We start from the raw sequence: 17267 nt of genomic DNA, 5'->3' as shown, positions 1-17267 counted from the left end.
TAGCGCATCGACTCCGATGCAAGCCGACATCGCACTCTCTCTCTCTCATGCCGCAGCAATTGGCCGTGATCAAGATACGCAAGGCTGATCACGCGGAGAGAAAAGTCCAGTCCTCATTAGATCAAAATTATATCAACAAAGTAGTTATAGCATCGACATCTCAATCAATCTAAAACAGTCTACATAGAACTGAACCACTGCAAGGCTGATGATGCATTCAGCTGGTGGGAACGGTTGAGTGGATCACCCCAACCAGAAGGGTCTGGTCTAATGCCTCATCGCAATCTATCACAACAGAATTTTTTTTTTTTTTTTACTTGGCGGTTGAGATGAACCCGCGTGCTCTTTCATTCTCCGGTGATCCTCCCTTCTACATCCCATTCATGTGCTCCTGAGAACCCTTGCGGGCGCGGGGTTGATCAATCCTCTACACCATCACCCACCTACCTCCTCGCATATGCACGAGACATCGATATAGACTCAACCCCCGGTCCTCACCCGCTCCCCATCGCCCGCCATGAAGCAAGAGAAGGAGACAGCCGCCGACACCCCGGCCGCCGCCGCCGTCTCCTCCGCCGACGACGCCCTCGCCCTCGTCGGCGAGCGCCCGCTCCTCACCTCCATCGACCCCGCCCTCGCCGCGCGCGTCGTCCGCAAGATCGACCTGTACCTCGTCCCCTTCATGCTCCTCGGCTACGGCCTCGTCTACTACGACAAGGCCATCCTCGGCTCCGCCGTCCTCTTCGGCATGACCGCCGACCTGCACCTCACCACCGTCTCCCCCACCAACCCCGGCGCCGTGGACACCCGCCGCCTCAGCTGGGCCACCTCGCTCTTCTACTTTGGCATGCTCGCCCTCGTCTACCCGCTCTCCTTTGCCCTGCAGCGCTTCCCCGCCGGCCGCGTCCTCGGCGCCGTCGTCCTGCTGTGGTCCCTCGTCTGCGCGCTCACCGCTGCCGTCACCTCGCATCGCGGGCTGTACGCCCAGCGCTTCGCCCTCGGCGCCGTCGAGGGCGTCGTCCCCACGGCCTTCATGACCCTCGTCGCGGGCTACTACACCCAGCAAGAGCAGGCCCTCCGCCAGGGCTGGTGGTTCTCCGCCACCGGCCTCTTCACCATCATCGGCGGCGCCCTCAACTACGCCTTTGCCCAGATCGAGGGCGGCGGCCTCGCCCGCTGGCAGTACATCTACCTGCTCGCCGGGGCGCTCACCTTCTTCTTCGGCCTCGCCTGCTTCGCCGTCCCCGCGTCCCCGGTCACCGCCTGGTTCCTGACGCCTGACGAGCGCGTCGTCGCCGTGGAGCGCCTGCGCGCGGGCCAGACTGGCCTGCGCTGCGCGCGCTTCAAGCCCGCGCAGGTCCGCGAGGCCCTCGCCGACAGCAAGGTCTGGCTCGTCTTCGTCATGATGGCCGCCTGCTACACCATGAATGGCGCCGTCAGCGGCTTCGGCCCCCTCATCGTCTCCACCTTCGGCTGGGACTCGCTGCACGCCATCCTGCTGCAGTTCCCGCTCGCCGCCATCTGCTTCGTCGTCATCCTCGCCGTCGGCCACCTCGGCGGCCGCTTCGCCAACATCCGCGTGTTCCTGCTCATCGGCACCTGCCTGCCCGTCATCGTCGGCTGCGCGCTCATCTGGAAGTCGGCGTGGACGCACCACGCCGCCGCGCCCGTCGTCGGGTACTCGCTCACCGGCTTCTTTGGCGGCACCGCCAGCCTCATCATCACGCTCGGCATGGCAAACGTCGCCGGCCACACCAAGAAGAGCTTCATGGCCGCCACCATCTTCGTCGCCTACTGCGTTGGCAACATCGTCGGGCCCCAGCTGGTGTGGTCCGAGACCAAGGCCCAGCACTACCCTGCCCTCTGGCTGGGGCTGATTATATGGTACGTCCTGTTGTCTGCGGAAACGGGGGTGTGTATTCGTGCTAACAAATGCCAGCTATGTAATTGTCATCGTAGCTGCGCTGGCGCTGTACTTTGTACTACGTCGTGAGAACAAGATACGGAGCGCCCTGCCTGTCGATGAGGCCGAGCGCGACAAGCTAGCTTTCCAGGATCTCACTGATAAAGAAAATCCCTACTTTCGATATGTTTATTAGCGACGCAACATAGATGGGAAGCTGAGAGCGTACATGCAACCGGGCTGGAGACAAATTTTGTCATGCATTTCCCAAAAGATACAGGGGCAGCCACGCCAAGGTAGTATTGTTCATCATGCCATACATAATATATAAGGCGCAAGGCTGTGATAAGGTATATACAATGTAATATTATTCGTGGCCCATACCTCGAGACTTCATACAGGCTTCCAAGACGCTCTGTGGTGTGCTTGCTATGCCGGCGCGCAGAGACCAAGCATAGCCAAGTCGCGCTAATGATCGGGAGATTCATATTTTGTTATTTCAAGGTCCAGCCTTTTCATTGCACTTAGCCAGGGATATAAACTCTTGTACGGCTTGGGCCGTGCCAAAATGTGTCCTCGCACTCGTGCTTGTCCTTCCACTCCTTGATGCGGTCTGTGAGCCAACCCGCCGTGGAGTCAGAGCATGTCTCGCCGTAGTAGAAGACGTCCTCGCCAACGAAGCATTCGCGAGTCGGGTTTCCCCGCCACGTCCACTGCAGACACTCGGGTAGAGAGCGGCAGTGCGCTTCACATGCTTCCGCAGACGTTATGCTGGAAGACGAGGCTTTGCGGCAGAGAACGTCGTTATTTCTCCAGTTATCGCGCATATGTTCTGATCCGGGCTTGTAAAAGTCCCAGACATCAGCGTATCTTGCGGGATGCTGCATCACAGGTTAGCGACGATGTCAAATCAAGTTGTCAAGGGGAATGTACCGAGTTTTCTCGCGCCCCATACTCCCAGCGAGCCAGGCCGCGCATTTGCTCAGGTGACGGCTTGTGGAAGGTAAATATGGGAGAGCACCAGCGCATAGAATCAAAGGGCACCGTGTGGAAGACGTGCTGAGTAAACATAGGATACAGAGCTTGCATCTCGATACCGGACAGCCACAAGATGTAGCCCAAAATGTTATCGCCGCAGGGCTCGTCGTCGTTGACGAGATACCGCCATTTTTCGGTAAATGAAGGGCCGATGAGATGGCCAGCCCGATCGGTTTCACGGTGAAGCAACTTTTTGACAGCGGCACGACTGAGGACGTAGCCAGGACCACCATTGGCGAATGTGGTGCCGTAGTGGACGTTATCGCGTCGTCCCGGGGTAGAAGATCCCATGTAGAGGGGTACGCCGGGATCAAGTGTTTTGAGGAATCTAAATAAATTATCCCAGAAGACGTAGCTGTGGATGCAGACCAAGTTAGTCCTTGTCAGATCTTCATACGAGCAGACCGGCGTGCACGGCGAGTAGCAGATTTCAATGCACAGCACGATGGGTGGAGAGGACTCACGTATCTGACTCGTAAAAGACATAAAAGTCGCGATCCGGCTTCATCAACCAGGCTTGTTCAACGGCTGGGACGAACTTGAATCGGTCGAGCTTCCAGCCGTCGATGGTCTTGAGCATCTCGGGGTGCTCCTTGGCGGAGCCATTCTCGAGCATGCGACGCTGTTCAAGGTAAGGCTTGAACTCGGGGAAGCTGTGGTAGGTGTCGGGCAGGAGGCCGAGAATATCGATAACCTCATGACCCGACATATTGCCCGGGGCATCGGAGAAGACGAGCAGCTCGCCGGGTTTGAAGCAGGCGCTGGCGCCGTCAAACTGCCCAGGCATGCGGTTGGGGTCATCGGTGTGACCCGTCTTGAGGACTGGCTGAATAGTTTGGAGGATGTGGTTGGGGAAGCTCTCGCAGAGTTCCTGCATGGTCTTGTTGTGTGGTGACATGGAGACGGGGCGGAAGTCGCTGGTGGTGACGATGCGATATGGCTCGTGGACATCAGGCCAGAGGGGGATGAAGGGTTGCTCCCATGTGGTACCGGGGCGCATGCATCTTGTGGCGAGGCTGAAGCCAGCAACAGCGCAGAGGGCGATTATTATGTTGCGCCGAACTCTCTTGCTGAGGCAGCCGCGGCTAACGGCGGGTGGCGACGAGTATCGCGGCGGTTTGCCAAGCAGCGACATGACAAGAAACGTATATGTATATGGAGAGAGTGATGCTTAGCAAGATGATTTTCGGAAAGAGCCAGTTGATTTTGCTATGCGCCGGGGACCCCAGAGAGGAAGCAAGCAACAAGAAAAAAATGCAGCGTTTGCGTGGTGTCGGGTGGTCGTTCGGTCGGTCGCGCCCAAGGCGGCGAGGCAAGCAAGAAGACGGAATCAGATAATAGATGTCGAATGTCGCGAGATGGGTAGGCGAACGAGCTGGACTCCCATGATGTTTCAGCACGCAGGCGCAAAGAGACAAAGATGAAGAAGAGTAAACTGTAAAGCTTGGTGGTGGTGGTGGTGGGTGGAAGGCCAGCGAGAGCTCGTCGGTAGGGGAGGGCTGAAGAAGTGGGCGGCATCCTCAAACTGACGGAAGTTGCAGACAAGGCTGTGTGGCGGTCCGTCTCGGCCCCAACCCCAACCGCCCAAGAGCACAACCTAGTAGGTAAGAGGCACGGCCGAAATGCAGTTGACTACCAGTAGTTTGGCAGTTTAAAATGGGATAGATGGATTCGGTATTCTCCACTGCCTTGCCCATAACTAACTAGTACGCCCGGAGATGTCGATGACGAGGCTGGCGTGAAGAAATTACTCGTGGCAGGGTTGTGGTGGAGGAGATGCTGACAGGAGGACGAGCAGACAAGCGACCAACCTAGGTCAACATTGCCGCCAGCAACTTCTACTCGAAATTTCCCAGTGTTGGAACATTCTTCATTCCCTCCATATTCTACAGAGTACTATCCTTGCATTTTCTTTGTCAATTCCCATGGCCGTCCTCCAGTTCTTGCCTCTCGTGACATGTACCCAGATTATTAGAGGTCCCTCGCCCCATCCTCTTGGCGACGCCCGGCTTGGCTGCCCTACAGGCCTGGAAACCCGCCCCCCCCCCTCCCCTGACCCGCCGGCTTCTAGCGCCCCGGGACCACCAAAACAGACCCCCGCGGATCCGCCAGTACTTGCCCTCAGCCTGCCCATTGGCTCTTCGCAACCCTCTCCAAGACAGCCAAGAGGGGATGTTCCGAGGAACCTTGCCGCATGCTCGGATTCTCAAGAGGAAATAAACAGCTCGACTGGAACTGAGGAGGGCAAGAACATGAAAGGACAACTGCTCTTCATGAGACGCCAGTTCGATGGACAGCCTTATCGGGAAGCACCCAGACAATTTCTTCCCCCAGTGCTCCCCCGCTAGTTAATGACTTCATGCTTATGTACATACATACCTACATACTGTACATACATGCGCCACTCTTTCTTTAATTTACATAGCGCCGCAGCCCGCCCATCACCCATCTTGCCAAGCTGCCTTCAGCACCCACCCAGATGCGCTGTGCTAACGTCGTGAAAATCTTGCTCACGATCCCGTGGTCGACGCGCGTCGCAGCTACGAGTGACTATATCTGTCCATCTATCGACCATCAGCCCATATTCCGCGCATTCTCGATCAAGTTGACGAAATCTTCACCCTGCGTCAAAGCCACGCGATCCACCTGCAAGCTTCGCTCCCCCGGAGCTAAACCCCCTCTTTCCCAGTTCCCAGCTGAGGCTGTCGAGCACCCCCCACACCACAATTTCCCATCCATTTGAAGATTTCCAAGTTGCACTAATATTCCGATCTACAGCTATGAATAGCTACCATTACCTCTTGACGGCGTATTCTTCGATCGCAGACAACCATTGCCGACGGCTGTCTCCAGTTTTTGAGTTTAGACGCTTCCGCCTTGTCTCCGGCGCCACACCGCTAGAATATCTCTTGTTTTTTTCTTTCTAAAGACGCCGAACAAAGACACCGCCATGTACCCTACATTTTTCCTATTCGTGGGCCATCGTTCCACTCTCCGATCGACTACAGACAGGTGATAGATCATCATCTGTCAAGTCTCACTTTGTCCTCTTCCATGTCAACCCCATGGGGGTTGCGGTCGCACCATGTTCACTCTCAAATCCCTAGCGAATCACCACTTCGACTATTGACGAGTTGTCCCCAGTACGAGGCCACGTCGCAGTAGTTTTGAGATGCATGGAATGTGCGTTCTCAAGAGCACTACCCAAACTTTGAGTGGTTGCATCCCGTAAATATAACGACCGGCTTTGCCTTCTCAACAGTCAGAGGAAAACAGCGCGCAACGGCCGAACACAATTAGAGGGCTGTCGTAGCGGTCTGAAACTTTAAATTCCTTTTTTTTGTTTATATTTATTTACGCAACACCAATGCGTCTTATCTAATAGGCAAAAGACGCCCACTCGGTGCCAGAGCCATGCGTTGTGTTGCCCGCACGACGAAGTGGTCTAAAATGCCCGCACCTGGGGTGCCGAAATAATTCTTTATGGCGTCCGTAGGTCTCGATGACTTCGAAAAAAAGAAGGAATCTAGTCCCGGGGTGATAGGACAACAACTCCTGAGTGGTGAGTTCGCTAAACTACACCCTATCGCACCCGTAGGCGGGCACAAGACGCCTACGATAAGATAAAACTTTTTCCGAGATGAAAGAAATAAAATCTAAATTCGGTAGCGAATTCCTATTTGCTTTTGTGGTCTCCCATCTCTTTTTCTAATATTGAACCAGCTGTTCTCCCTAGATAGTAGACGTGTGTTGGTCGAAGAGGCGATTCCGCTCGTCGCCACCAAGCGATCAAATCAGTCAGAGCTGAAAATGTTGCTTCGTTTAGGAGCCGGCAAGCGGTATCTTGTATTTGCCAACGATAACTGAGAAACAGAAGCATACTATAAAAGCCGTTATATATAGTTAATAGCTCGACCTGCTAACCTAGTCACACCGGTTTGCAGGGCAAGAGGAGCTCAATAGCTTTACCTCGGCTGTACCACCATGCCTCCGCATGCTCAACGCCAATTGATGTCAGCCACAACGATCCATACGAGACAACAGTAGTATCATCACTAACTTGGCGCCTCATTGATTCACGCTCGACCCTCCCGCCGGCTCAAGCGTGCGTCCATCTCGGTCCAATCGGCCAACAAGCGCCTCAGAATCAGGCGCACAATGCTTGCGCACTATGCTTAACCTCATTGACCGCTTACACCACAGCGCACGTGGCATAGAATACACCTATATCCCATTAAGCCAGTGATTTCCGAAAGCTTCAACCTTGTTTCCCCGTACGGCCGCTTGGCATACACTGTAGCTCATCCCAGCATTGCTCTCCCCGCCTCCCCTGCATGTTGTATAGCGTGTGAGCTATAGAAATCTTATCAATCAGTTCCACTGGGAATGGGGTCGGGGTTTTCTTTCCCTATGACACTGTCTTTGTTTCTTGTTTCTTCTTTGTCCTTAGCTTTTTCAACAAGAAGACTTAAAAAGGAAACTGGTAGCGCCACCCTTCCTAGTCATTCATGTGGTGTTGAATCTCCGACGGGGAAGCGAGCCCCAGCCTCGGCGCACCGAAGTGATGTCTGCTGACAGCAAGCCACTGCACCAGACCGTTATGAACTAATCTGCAGAGTCAGGAAAAGCGTCTTTGTATTTTCCAGAGTGGACAAAGAGAAGACGAAACTGCCGTTGTGGGGTTCGCATGGTACCAAGGCGAGAGAAGGTGTCCTCTGGTGTGGGTGGCTGTGCTCAAGTTGCAGCTTCCTCTCTGCCGTTGGTCGTTCATTAGTTGACTACCTACCAGTAGATCAGGCTTGTTTTGCCTGGCTGGGCAAGACCAACGTCTGCCCACTTTTTAAGCGAGAGTCCAATTTCCTTCAACTCGTGGTCTCCAAGAACGGGTTTGCCACAAGAGGAACCAGCGCACCAGAAACTCCACCCGTACAACTGGTGGGCAACACACTCAGAGCTCGACTAACAGTCGAGCTGAGAACCCAAGAGACTCTAGCTTAGCTATATAAATGATGAATCAAGTCTCCTAGCCATGCTTCCTTCCCGTCTTCATCCGTAACCATACCTTGATCATCCTCATTCAGTTCATAGCCCTGAAAGCAACCCCCCATCATGTCTCAGGTCGTCCTCCCCGCGCTCATCCCCGACATCCCACGGATCTACAAAATCTACTTTGACGCCTTTCGCGCCGACAAGATGGGCTCCCTGATGCTGCAGATCCTCTTCCCGGGCATCGTCGACGAGGAATTCCTCAAGGCCCATGCCGCCGGCACGCTCAGCTACTGGCACCTGAGCGACTGCCAGTACACCCTCAAGGTCGTCGACACGACCACCGGCGACATCATCGGCATGGGCCTCGGCGACGCCTATCTGCGCGAGCGCACCGTGCCAGAGCGTGCCAACCACGGCGTGCCGTGGCTCGAGGGAGAGCAGAGAGCGCGCGCGGAAAAGGTCCTGAATCCCTTGTGGGAGGTGCGGGAGAGGCTGTTTGGAGGCCGCCGTTACATCTGTAAGTCTCTGGTATTCTTTCGCCTCCTTGTCGCTTGGGTGCCCCTCTTTGCGACCGAGGCGTCTCTCTCTTGCCCCCTCGTATAGATGCGAGTTATCAAGCAAAGGAGGAGGAAGACCCCGACGCTAACATCAGCCGAACCCCGTTGCGGTCATAGACTGTCATGTCATCGCCATTGACCCCCGGCACCAAGGCCGCAAGGCCGGCGCCCTCATTGTCCAGTGGGGCATCGACCTAGGCGAGAACGCGGGCCTGCCAGTGTACTTTGAGTCTTCGCCATCTACCGTGGGCCTTTACAAGAAGATGGGCTTCGAGGTGCTCGAGGAGAAGATTGTGCACGAGGCGGCGCTGCTCGGGACCGACGAGGACATTGTGGTGCCGCTCATGGTCAAGATGCCGTCGTGCGCCAACGGCATGTCTTTCAAGGAATGGCGCGAGACAGGGTATCCGGAGTTCACCAAAAAGTATGAACCAATGGTCAAGGGGCGGCAGATTGCCTGTTAGGTACAGAGTAGTTTTCTAGTCGTTCTGTTAGCGTGCGCGAGTTTTGTGTGGCGTCATTTGAAGGGGTGGGCTTTTATATATACAAACGTTTTGATTCCCACCTTGTTGGTCAGGTTGTCACGGTCTCATGCCAGTAGCGAGAAAAATTCTGCTCCTTCACATGCTCACTGTGCTAGGACGAAGGACTTCGTGAAAAACATTGACGAGTGGAAATCCTCTCGCGTTGAGTGCGGAATTGGGAGTCAGACCCCGCCGAGCAACAATTCAGCTCCGTTATCTGATGGATCTGATAACGAGAGCGACCCACAACTGGGCTGAAGCGTTGGCCAGGGCGTTGTCTTGCAATTCCAATTTGCCAGCCACAAAGCCCCGACCAGCCCACCATCTTGGCGCTTTTCCTTTGTTAGAGGCCTGCAGCCTGCATTCGGGGACCGATCGGACTCGGTAAATTGAGGGGCCTCAAGGTATAAGCCAGGGATTTTTTGCTGCCCCAAAACAACGGGAAATTATGGCCAAATTGTCCGCTCGGGCACCGGAAAGCTGTCAACGTCCGAGTCAGCTTCATGGAAACATCATATATCTTCTTCACACACATGTCTCTGGACTTTTCCTTGTCCCCTGAGCCACCAAACTTCCGCTCAACCGATAAAAATGTTGGACAAGGCCATACTATGCTTTAAGCTCGTCTTCATCTTCGCCCGCGTCATGGGCGGCGAGATCCGTCGGCTGCTGCGCTTTCGCTGGGTGCGCAACCAGGCGAAGAAGACCGGTTCGACACCGTCCACCGAGCGCACGCACAACATCGTCGTCGTCGGCGCCTCCTTTGCCGGGCACTACGCAGCCCGCATCATCGCGCGATCGTTGCCGCCCAACAGCAAGCACCGCGTCGTCGTCATCGAGCCCAACAGCCACTTCCAGTTCACCTGGGTGCTGCCACGCTTCTGCGTGATCCCCGGCGGCCACGAGCACAAGGCTTTTGTCCCGTACGGCAAGTATGCGGATGCTGTCGACGGTGCATTGCACTGGATCAAGGATCGCGTGGCCAGCGTCAACGAGTCCGAGGTGGTACTGCAGGATGCAGGCGAGCGCATCCCCTACACGTACCTGGTGATTGCCACTGGTGCAGCGGTGCAAAGCGGGTTACCATCTCGAGTAAACAGCACGGAAAAGGTTGAGGGAATCAAGCTCATGCAAGCCATGCAGCAGAGGATAGCAAATGCCGAAACGGTCGTCGTTGTGGGGGGCGGCGCCGCCGGTGTCGAGGTAGCGACAGACGCAAAGAGCCTGTACCCGGACAAGCACATTATCTTAGTACATTCGCGAGGCTCGGTGATGCAACGTTTTGGCAAGGAATTGCAGACGGCCGCCACGGAAGGATTGAAGCGCCTTGAGGTTGAGGTGATTCTCGAAGACCGTGTTGTTGAAGAAGACGGCGTCAACGGCACCGTGACGCTCAAGTCTGGTCGAAAAATCAATTGCGGCTGTTTTGTGAGTCTTCAACACAACTTTGTCAGCTCTCTTTTTCTCCTTGGCCCTCTAACAGTGTTTCAGATCAACTGCACAGGTCAGAAGCCGAATTCATCGATCCTCTCCACGCTATCGCCAGCATCCATCTCTTCGTCGGGCTACATCAAGGTAAAGCCCACCCTGCAGCTGATTGACGAAAATTTCCAAAACATATACAGCTGTGGTGATGTCACGGATACCGACGTTCCTACACCGAATGCCCGTTCTGCTATGCAGCAGTCCATAGTAGCAGCCGAGAACATCCTGCTCGCTATCGAGGGCAAGGCACCGCAGCACGAGTACCGACACTCCTGGCCAGAGAGTATGATCAAGTTGACTCTGGGATTGGTAAGTGTATGAATGAAAACAAATCACTTTTCCGGGCTAATGTAGTAGCAGGATCGCTCGGTTAGCCATTTGAGTGACGGCAAGTCGGACATCCTCTTCCGAAGCAAGGAGAAGAATGAGGCGCTCATGGCGGCCCAGTGTTGGAAGTCGCTTGGCCAAGCGCCCTTTGAGGATGAGTACATGCAGAACAAGGAGCCAGAGAACAAGCATCAGGCATGAAACGCGGGATAGAAATCTGCGGGTGCTGTATTTTACTGATATAACTCTTTATCCGTTTTCATTCAGCCGGGGTGAACGACGTCGCCCAGACATCCATCGTGCGTGTTTTGCGGCCGTCCATGGCGGCGTACGAGGCAATAACAGCCTCACGCGACGACAAAAGCATTTCCTTGACTCGAGGAGAGGTAATTCGCTTTTCAACCTCATCAACAAAGCTCTGGCTTCGAACCTCGCCAGTCTCCCACACGCCATCCAGCAGACCGGCAGCCGGGACAATGTTGGATTCTTCACCAACCTTCCATCCGGAGGCTTCGGCAATTTCCTTGATGCCGGCAGGGCTCAACAGACAACGGATATTAGCGGTACTGGCGGGGTTGTGTGCCTCGAGGGAGGCTTTGGCAATGGCGGAGAGGAGGTGAGGTTCCGCATCGCGCTCAGTCGCCTTGAGGGCGTATTCTGCGACAAGGACGGAGCCTACGCGACCCTCCATAGCACGGAGAATTGTGGAAAAGACGTCGCGGTTGTCAAAATACCATATGCAATGCGAAAAGACGGCAAAGTCCCAGTTCTTTTCCCCCGACGTGGCCAAGACGTCAGTCGGCTCGGCATTGTGCCAGGTAATGCGGCTTCCTAGGTCACCAGAGCTGATGATGGCCTGGGCCTGGGACAGGGTATAGGGCGAGCCATAGTCGGGAGGGCCGGGGTCGACGGCATCAACATGGCCGTCGGGGCCAACAGCGGTGGCCAGAACAGTGGTGCAGGTGCCCTGTCCGCATCCAATCTCGAGAATCTTGGAGCCCGGGGGGATGCGCCAAGTGTTGACGAGCTGAAGACGATGCTCGACTTGGACTTTTTCAATCCGGAGGGCTGTGTCATTGGGGGTGGGCGATTGGCGCGCAATCGTCTCGGCGCGGTCAAGCGGGATAGGAGTAAAGGTAGCCATTGCGATGATGTAGCGATTTGTTGCTGCTGAGATTCAATGGCAAGGAGGCCGGCTTAGCGATGTTATATAGGCTTTTAGTATGAGGCGGTTATGAGGTTGATATCGATTGAAATCTGACGATTCGGAAGTTCGGTCACAACGTACACACCTATTGGTGCAATTCGTCCACCAATGGGCCTAGGGAGTGACATCCCGTCTCGTAAGAGGATTGTGGTCTGACGCCGTGAGTCACTGACGGAGTATGGCTAGGCAGCGGATAGTTTGGGGGGGAGACGGGGCGCCCCGCAAGGCTCAAGGTACAGATGAAGACCATTGGGGGGAGATCGAGTCAATGGCGCAGCTAGGTTGAGATTGGGAATGACTCTGCTCGTGAGTCAATTAGCAAGTGCTGATGGGCTCGATGTTTTTTGATTATTGAGTGACAGATGCTCGGTTCTCGCGGCATTGATGATTCCTTGTATTGTGTCGCGGACTTGGGCGGACGGTGGCAGTGAATGGCGCAGTGGGTCGAACTTGAGATGAGCGACGGGGTAGGAGGAGAATTTGATGGGATGGTAACGAGGATGGTGATGGGATGGCCAGATATGGCATGTTGGCAGAGGGTATGTGCTCTGATGGCGTTGTTATTTTGGATTTGGGCAACGGCGTTTGCAGGAAGCAATATTAGAGTGAATGCGAGATGGAAGTTTACAGGGAGCAGGGCCACTGACTGGCGCAGTATCCGTACAGCACCCGTTGTATGTGTGTATGTACAGAATGTTGTACATAGGTACCTAATAACAGCTAACAAGCAATTGAGGCCGGTTAAATCATCAACCAGGTCAATGTCCAATGTCCAATGTTCAACTCCAACGTGTGCCGGCTGTCAATAATCACAATCACAACGCTGTAATCATAAATATTCGCCTGCCTACCTTATTGGTACCTTGGCCACCTTATTAATATGACAAGCCAAATCAATACACCTCTGGGCTCAACAGTGCAGCCAGTACTAACACTGTTACGACATCGCGCACCTTCCATCGTCCAAGCCCACACGTCACACTGCTAAGGACTTTTTCCTTTTGTCTCTTCCTTCCCTCCGACTCGTCTTTGTTCCTTTTCCTTGCTGAGACCTTTGATGTCATGCCAGCGCCCCGGAGTGCACTCCGGTCTCCTTTCCTGGCCTCCGACTCGTCCTTGTCCACCTTGGACCCGAGACCCTGCTTTCTGGCTGGCTTCGTCAAGGCTATTTTTTTTCCCTTCGCCGCCCGACACACATTTCCTTGGCCGATCCGACCTGTGCCACGTGACGACATTGTGTAGCCATTCTTTTCCTTCCCCTTGATCTACCTCGAAATTGTACTTTGGTAATACATTTACCCGCTTCCATCACTGCTGGCCCTCATCCTGTGCCGTACCAACATCACAGGCCCCCTCATCAATCGACTGGCCACCTCGACTGGCCACCTCGACTGCCGGTAATCTCACCAACCGAACAAGCCTTGGCTACGACCCCCCATGCTCTTGCTGCTGCGCCCTTCTCCGCGTGCTTGACCGGGCCACGCCCCCGCCCCCCGTCCCGCGCGCCGCCCACAACCATGGCCGCCGCAGGCGCCCACGTCCACTGCGGCCCCTACGATGCCATCGCGGACACGGCGTCCCCGGGCCTTCTCTTCCTGCGCCGCCTGCTGCCGGCCCTCGACTCCCTCGGCCCCTTTGACGACGACGCCCGCCACCACCGCGACGCCGGCGCCGGCCCGCAGCAGGAGCAGAAGCAGCCGCCCTCTGACCTCATCGACCTCCTCGCCCCAGGCGCCACCTTTGTCATGAACGGCGGCCCAGCGCTGCCCGCCGTGGACGTCCTCCAGATGCTGCCCAAGCGCGCCGCGCGCCTCACCCGCTTCCACCACGACGTCCGCATGGCCTGGGACGTCGCCGCCCGCGACGGCTCCGGCCGCCGTACCGTCATGTACGAGTCCAGCAGCCTCTCGACCTTTCGCGCCGACCCCGAGGCCGTCGAGGTCCGCGTCGCCGAGTTCAACGTCGTCGAGCTCGTCCCTGTCGTCGCCGACGAGGACACCGGTCGCACGGAACTCAGGGCCCTCCAGCTGCGCGCGTTTCTCGACGGCGGGCCGGTGACGTCAAGGGCACAGATGATTGCGGTCGAGGAGGAGGATCGAGATTCGAGATGAATTGACGATGGCTTTTTTCCTCAGCAAAGCTCAAAAGTTAAGCGTAGTGCACGCGCCCTCTGCCCCTGCCGCCTGCCGTCACCTACCGCAACCACCAACGCAGTGCAGAATACAGGGTAGTGCAACTTACACTAACCAGCCGACGACGTTCACTCCTCCTGAAGCCGCTAGCGAAGTCTGAAATGAGACATGCCCACCTTGTTCTCCTTGATTTATAAATCACAGTCATGATACCAACGTTCCAACATATTTTAGCGACTGCTTTTACGCAGGACATGGATACTCTAATGCGTCTCTGTACTATTTACTCAGCAGTCAGTAACTAGTACTAGCACTACATAATTAAACCTAGTCATCATCAACAGTCAAGAGCTGCTCAAAGAACCCCCCAAACTGTCCCTCCTTGTCATGGAGGTAAATCTCGAGAATCCACTGCCTCATGTGCCCGTCCTTGCCCACCGTGCGCATCGACGTCGTGTTGCCCGCCGCAATGTACAGCGGCATCATGTCCTGCGGGATGCGCTCGTGCGGGAAGGACCCGACAATGTGTCCGGCAATGTCCGCGCCCCAGGTCCAGCGGCCCTGAGCCTCGCCGGCCTCCTTGGCGATGGCGAAGAGCTCGGCGCCCGTCATCCCCGGCCGCGCGCGCCACCGGTCGCGCACCGCGAGCCACGTGGGCTCCAGGGCGTCGCGCACCGCCAGCTTGCGCGGGTCGCCGCCCAGCACAAAGGTGCGCCCAAAGTCGGCCTCCCAGCGCTCGAAGACGGGGCCCAGGTCGACGACGACGATGTCGTCCTCCTCGATGACGCGGTCCGGCGGGTTGTCCTTGTACGCGGCCAGGGTGTTCGGCCCGCTGCGGACGATGCGCTTGTGCCAGTGCGTCTCCAGCGCGTGCCGCTCCTTGCCGAGTGCCGCAATCTCGGCGCTCAGCGTCTTGTCGCTGACGCCCGGCCGGATGAGCGTCTCTTCAATCTCCTTGAACATGGCGATGGCCTTGTTCTGCGCCTCCCTGAGGTTCGCGATGCGGGCGGCTTCGGCGGTTGACATGGCGATGACGATGGATGACGTTAAGTGGGTAGGAAGGGCCTTGAGAAAGTCTGTGCAGAGAGATGAAGCTTCAGCGTCCAGACTACTTCCCTCCTCCAACAGCTGGTATGATATTGTATATAAATACGCGGTCTATCACTGCTTATTATTCAGCACCAAATAAGCCACACTGGATTGGCTCGTTTACATCTCGCCCTCCACCAAGAACACCCGGTGACTCAACGCAGCCCCCCCCCCCAAGGCGCGCCCTGGCAGTATGAGGCAAATTCCTCTGCAGCTGCGGCTGAGGGGTCAACAAGAGGGCGCTATCGCACCAGGACAATATCAGGACTTTTAGTCTTTACTATTACCAAGAGGGAAAAAACATTCCTGGACCACATGCTGAGTTGTTCTTGATGCATATGCATAGCAGTCCACTGCTGACAGCCAGGCAAACGGACAGACAGACAGAGAGACAGAGAGACAGACAGACAGACAGACAGAGAAACAGCGCACCAAATATCTGTCCAGAATGGAGACAAGTCGGATCAAGCAGCACATGTGATTGATCGTTTTACTGTCTCTTAGTTGATCCCGCATTTCTTCCTCCCCAGAACTGCAAAAACGCCTCCCTCTTCGATGCCGCCGGTGGCAGCCGTTCATCGCCCTGCTGCCCCTCCTCCCGCTCCTCCGCCGGCTGCCCGTCGTTGCCGACGTTGGTGACGGCGTTCTGGCACTTTCCAAGGTAAAAGTTTGTCTGGAAACACGCGGCAACGAGCGGGATGAATGCCAGCGCCAGCGCCGGCGCGAGGCAGTAGAAGAGCGTGCGGCGGTACACCTCGATGATGCCCAGGCCGATGATCTTGAGGCACAGCCCGGTGAGCTGGATCGCCTTGTAGCGGTGCGTCCAGCGCTGCAGGAGGCCGGTGATGGGGCCGAAGATGCACAGCGCGAGCGTCATGGTGTTGCCGTAGTACACCCAGTCCTGCTGGCTCCCGGGCTTGGCCACGTACACGTAGGAGCTCCAGTACAAGCCGCGCATGTTGCCGGCGACTGATTTGTGCGCAAACGTTAGCGGGATGTGACTCTTTATAAGCATGGCAGAGAGACGTGGGCAAAGAACGTACAGAAATAGAAGCTGTAGATGATGATGGACATGATGAACGTCTTGTTGCACATCAACCGGCGCGGCGCGCTCGGTATCTTGGCCCATTTGACCTCATACACCACGTACGGGACCACCATCATGGCGATCATGGACGGCTTGCGCCAGCCGTGCTCGGCGTACGTCTTGAGCGAGAACGGCAGCAGCAGCAGCGACCAGCCGAAGCCGAGGAGGACGAGTCCAACGGCGTCAATCGCGTGCCAGTTGCGCAGCAGGGCTCGGCCCCAGGACTCCTTCGGGCCCGTCTCCGCGGCGACGACGACGATCAGGCCGCGCGGGGCTGCTTTCGTCCTGCTTCTCGGCGAGCGAATCGGTTGCGGCTCGGCGCGCGGCGTTGCTCGACGCCATGTTGACGAGCCCGTGATGCTTGGCCTTGCGCTCGAGGCAGATGAGCACGGCGATGGCAGGACCGAGCGCCACGGGCATGATGATGGCAAACATGCCGTATCCCCTGTTCCCTCAAGGGTTATCAGTATTTCCCCGTGGTCTGGGGGCGAGTTCATGATGCGCGCAAACTTGCCATCGCGACTAGCGTCTCGAGGACATGACCTCGACAATCTTGCCGGAGAACCAGGTGTTGATGATGAACGCCGTCGACGGCAGCGACGAGACGAGCCCGCGCCACTCGAGCGGCGTCAGGTCCGCCACGATGATCTCGTTGGTCAGGTCCAGGTCGGAGCCGCCCACCGCGAACAGCACCTCTCCGAACACGTCCGCCGCGATGCTCCGCGACGTGGCCGCCACGACGTAGCCGACCGTGTAGAAGGCGAGCGCCAGCTGGTACGTGTACGGCCGCGAGGTGACGTCGGAGAACTTGGCCCATGGACGGCTTGCTGACCGCGCCGACGACGCCCGTCGCGATGGACAGCGTCGACAGCACCGAGCTGTGCTGCTTGTAGTGCGACGACGCGTCAATGCTGTAGTACGACGTCGTC

The 17267-nt window shown here is 56.4% G+C and overlaps 8 protein-coding genes across 8 annotated transcripts; 4 read left to right on the top strand and 4 right to left on the bottom strand.

Moving 5' to 3' along the window:
• Nucleotides 1–517: 517 nt before the first annotated feature.
• On the top strand, nucleotides 518–2099 carry ISF_02765 (allantoate transport protein; the record flags this gene model as incomplete). The annotated part of the gene is made up of 2 exons (XM_018846371.1): nucleotides 518–1884; nucleotides 1940–2099. The coding sequence occupies 2 exons, from the start codon at nucleotides 518–520 to the stop codon at nucleotides 2097–2099; spliced, it is 1527 nt and encodes a 508-aa protein (XP_018706099.1).
• Nucleotides 2100–2427: 328 nt separating this feature from the next.
• Nucleotides 2428–4076, bottom strand: ISF_02764 (hypothetical protein; the record flags this gene model as incomplete). The annotated part of the gene is made up of 3 exons (XM_018846370.1): nucleotides 2428–2784; nucleotides 2837–3269; nucleotides 3406–4076. 3 exons carry the CDS (start codon nucleotides 4074–4076, stop codon nucleotides 2428–2430), a joined length of 1461 nt encoding a protein of 486 aa, XP_018706098.1.
• A 3974-nt stretch (nucleotides 4077–8050) lies between these two features.
• Nucleotides 8051–8951, top strand: ISF_02763 (Acyl-CoA N-acyltransferase; the record flags this gene model as incomplete). Its single annotated transcript, XM_018846369.1, has 2 exons — nucleotides 8051–8447; nucleotides 8605–8951. The coding sequence occupies 2 exons, from the start codon at nucleotides 8051–8053 to the stop codon at nucleotides 8949–8951; spliced, it is 744 nt and encodes a 247-aa protein (XP_018706097.1).
• A 651-nt stretch (nucleotides 8952–9602) lies between these two features.
• ISF_02762 (FAD-dependent pyridine nucleotide-disulfide oxidoreductase) lies at nucleotides 9603–11024 on the top strand (the record flags this gene model as incomplete). Its single annotated transcript, XM_018846368.1, has 3 exons — nucleotides 9603–10439; nucleotides 10503–10805; nucleotides 10857–11024. 3 exons carry the CDS (start codon nucleotides 9603–9605, stop codon nucleotides 11022–11024), a joined length of 1308 nt encoding a protein of 435 aa, XP_018706096.1.
• A 58-nt stretch (nucleotides 11025–11082) lies between these two features.
• Nucleotides 11083–11967, bottom strand: ISF_02761 (SAM-dependent methyltransferase; the record flags this gene model as incomplete). Its single annotated transcript, XM_018846367.1, has 1 exon — nucleotides 11083–11967. One exon carries the CDS (start codon nucleotides 11965–11967, stop codon nucleotides 11083–11085), a length of 885 nt encoding a protein of 294 aa, XP_018706095.1.
• A 1580-nt stretch (nucleotides 11968–13547) lies between these two features.
• ISF_02760 (hypothetical protein) lies at nucleotides 13548–14141 on the top strand (the record flags this gene model as incomplete). Its single annotated transcript, XM_018846366.1, has 1 exon — nucleotides 13548–14141. The coding sequence occupies one exon, from the start codon at nucleotides 13548–13550 to the stop codon at nucleotides 14139–14141; it is 594 nt and encodes a 197-aa protein (XP_018706094.1).
• A 348-nt stretch (nucleotides 14142–14489) lies between these two features.
• Nucleotides 14490–15188, bottom strand: ISF_02759 (Peptidase M24, structural domain protein; the record flags this gene model as incomplete). The annotated part of the gene is made up of 1 exon (XM_018846365.1): nucleotides 14490–15188. One exon carries the CDS (start codon nucleotides 15186–15188, stop codon nucleotides 14490–14492), a length of 699 nt encoding a protein of 232 aa, XP_018706093.1.
• Nucleotides 15189–15741: 553 nt separating this feature from the next.
• ISF_02758 (siderophore iron transporter) lies at nucleotides 15742–16758 on the bottom strand (the record flags this gene model as incomplete). The annotated part of the gene is made up of 3 exons (XM_018846364.1): nucleotides 15742–16220; nucleotides 16295–16623; nucleotides 16676–16758. The coding sequence occupies 3 exons, from the start codon at nucleotides 16756–16758 to the stop codon at nucleotides 15742–15744; spliced, it is 891 nt and encodes a 296-aa protein (XP_018706092.1).
• Nucleotides 16759–17267: the final 509 nt, after the last annotated feature.

This window comes from Cordyceps fumosorosea (assembly GCF_001636725.1).
Source record: "Cordyceps fumosorosea ARSEF 2679 chromosome Unknown scaffold_5, whole genome shotgun sequence".
Classification (NCBI taxonomy): Eukaryota; Fungi; Ascomycota; class Sordariomycetes; order Hypocreales; family Cordycipitaceae; genus Cordyceps; species Cordyceps fumosorosea.
The sequence above is the reverse complement of the archived record's forward strand: the minus strand, read 5'-3'. Positions and strand labels throughout refer to the sequence as shown.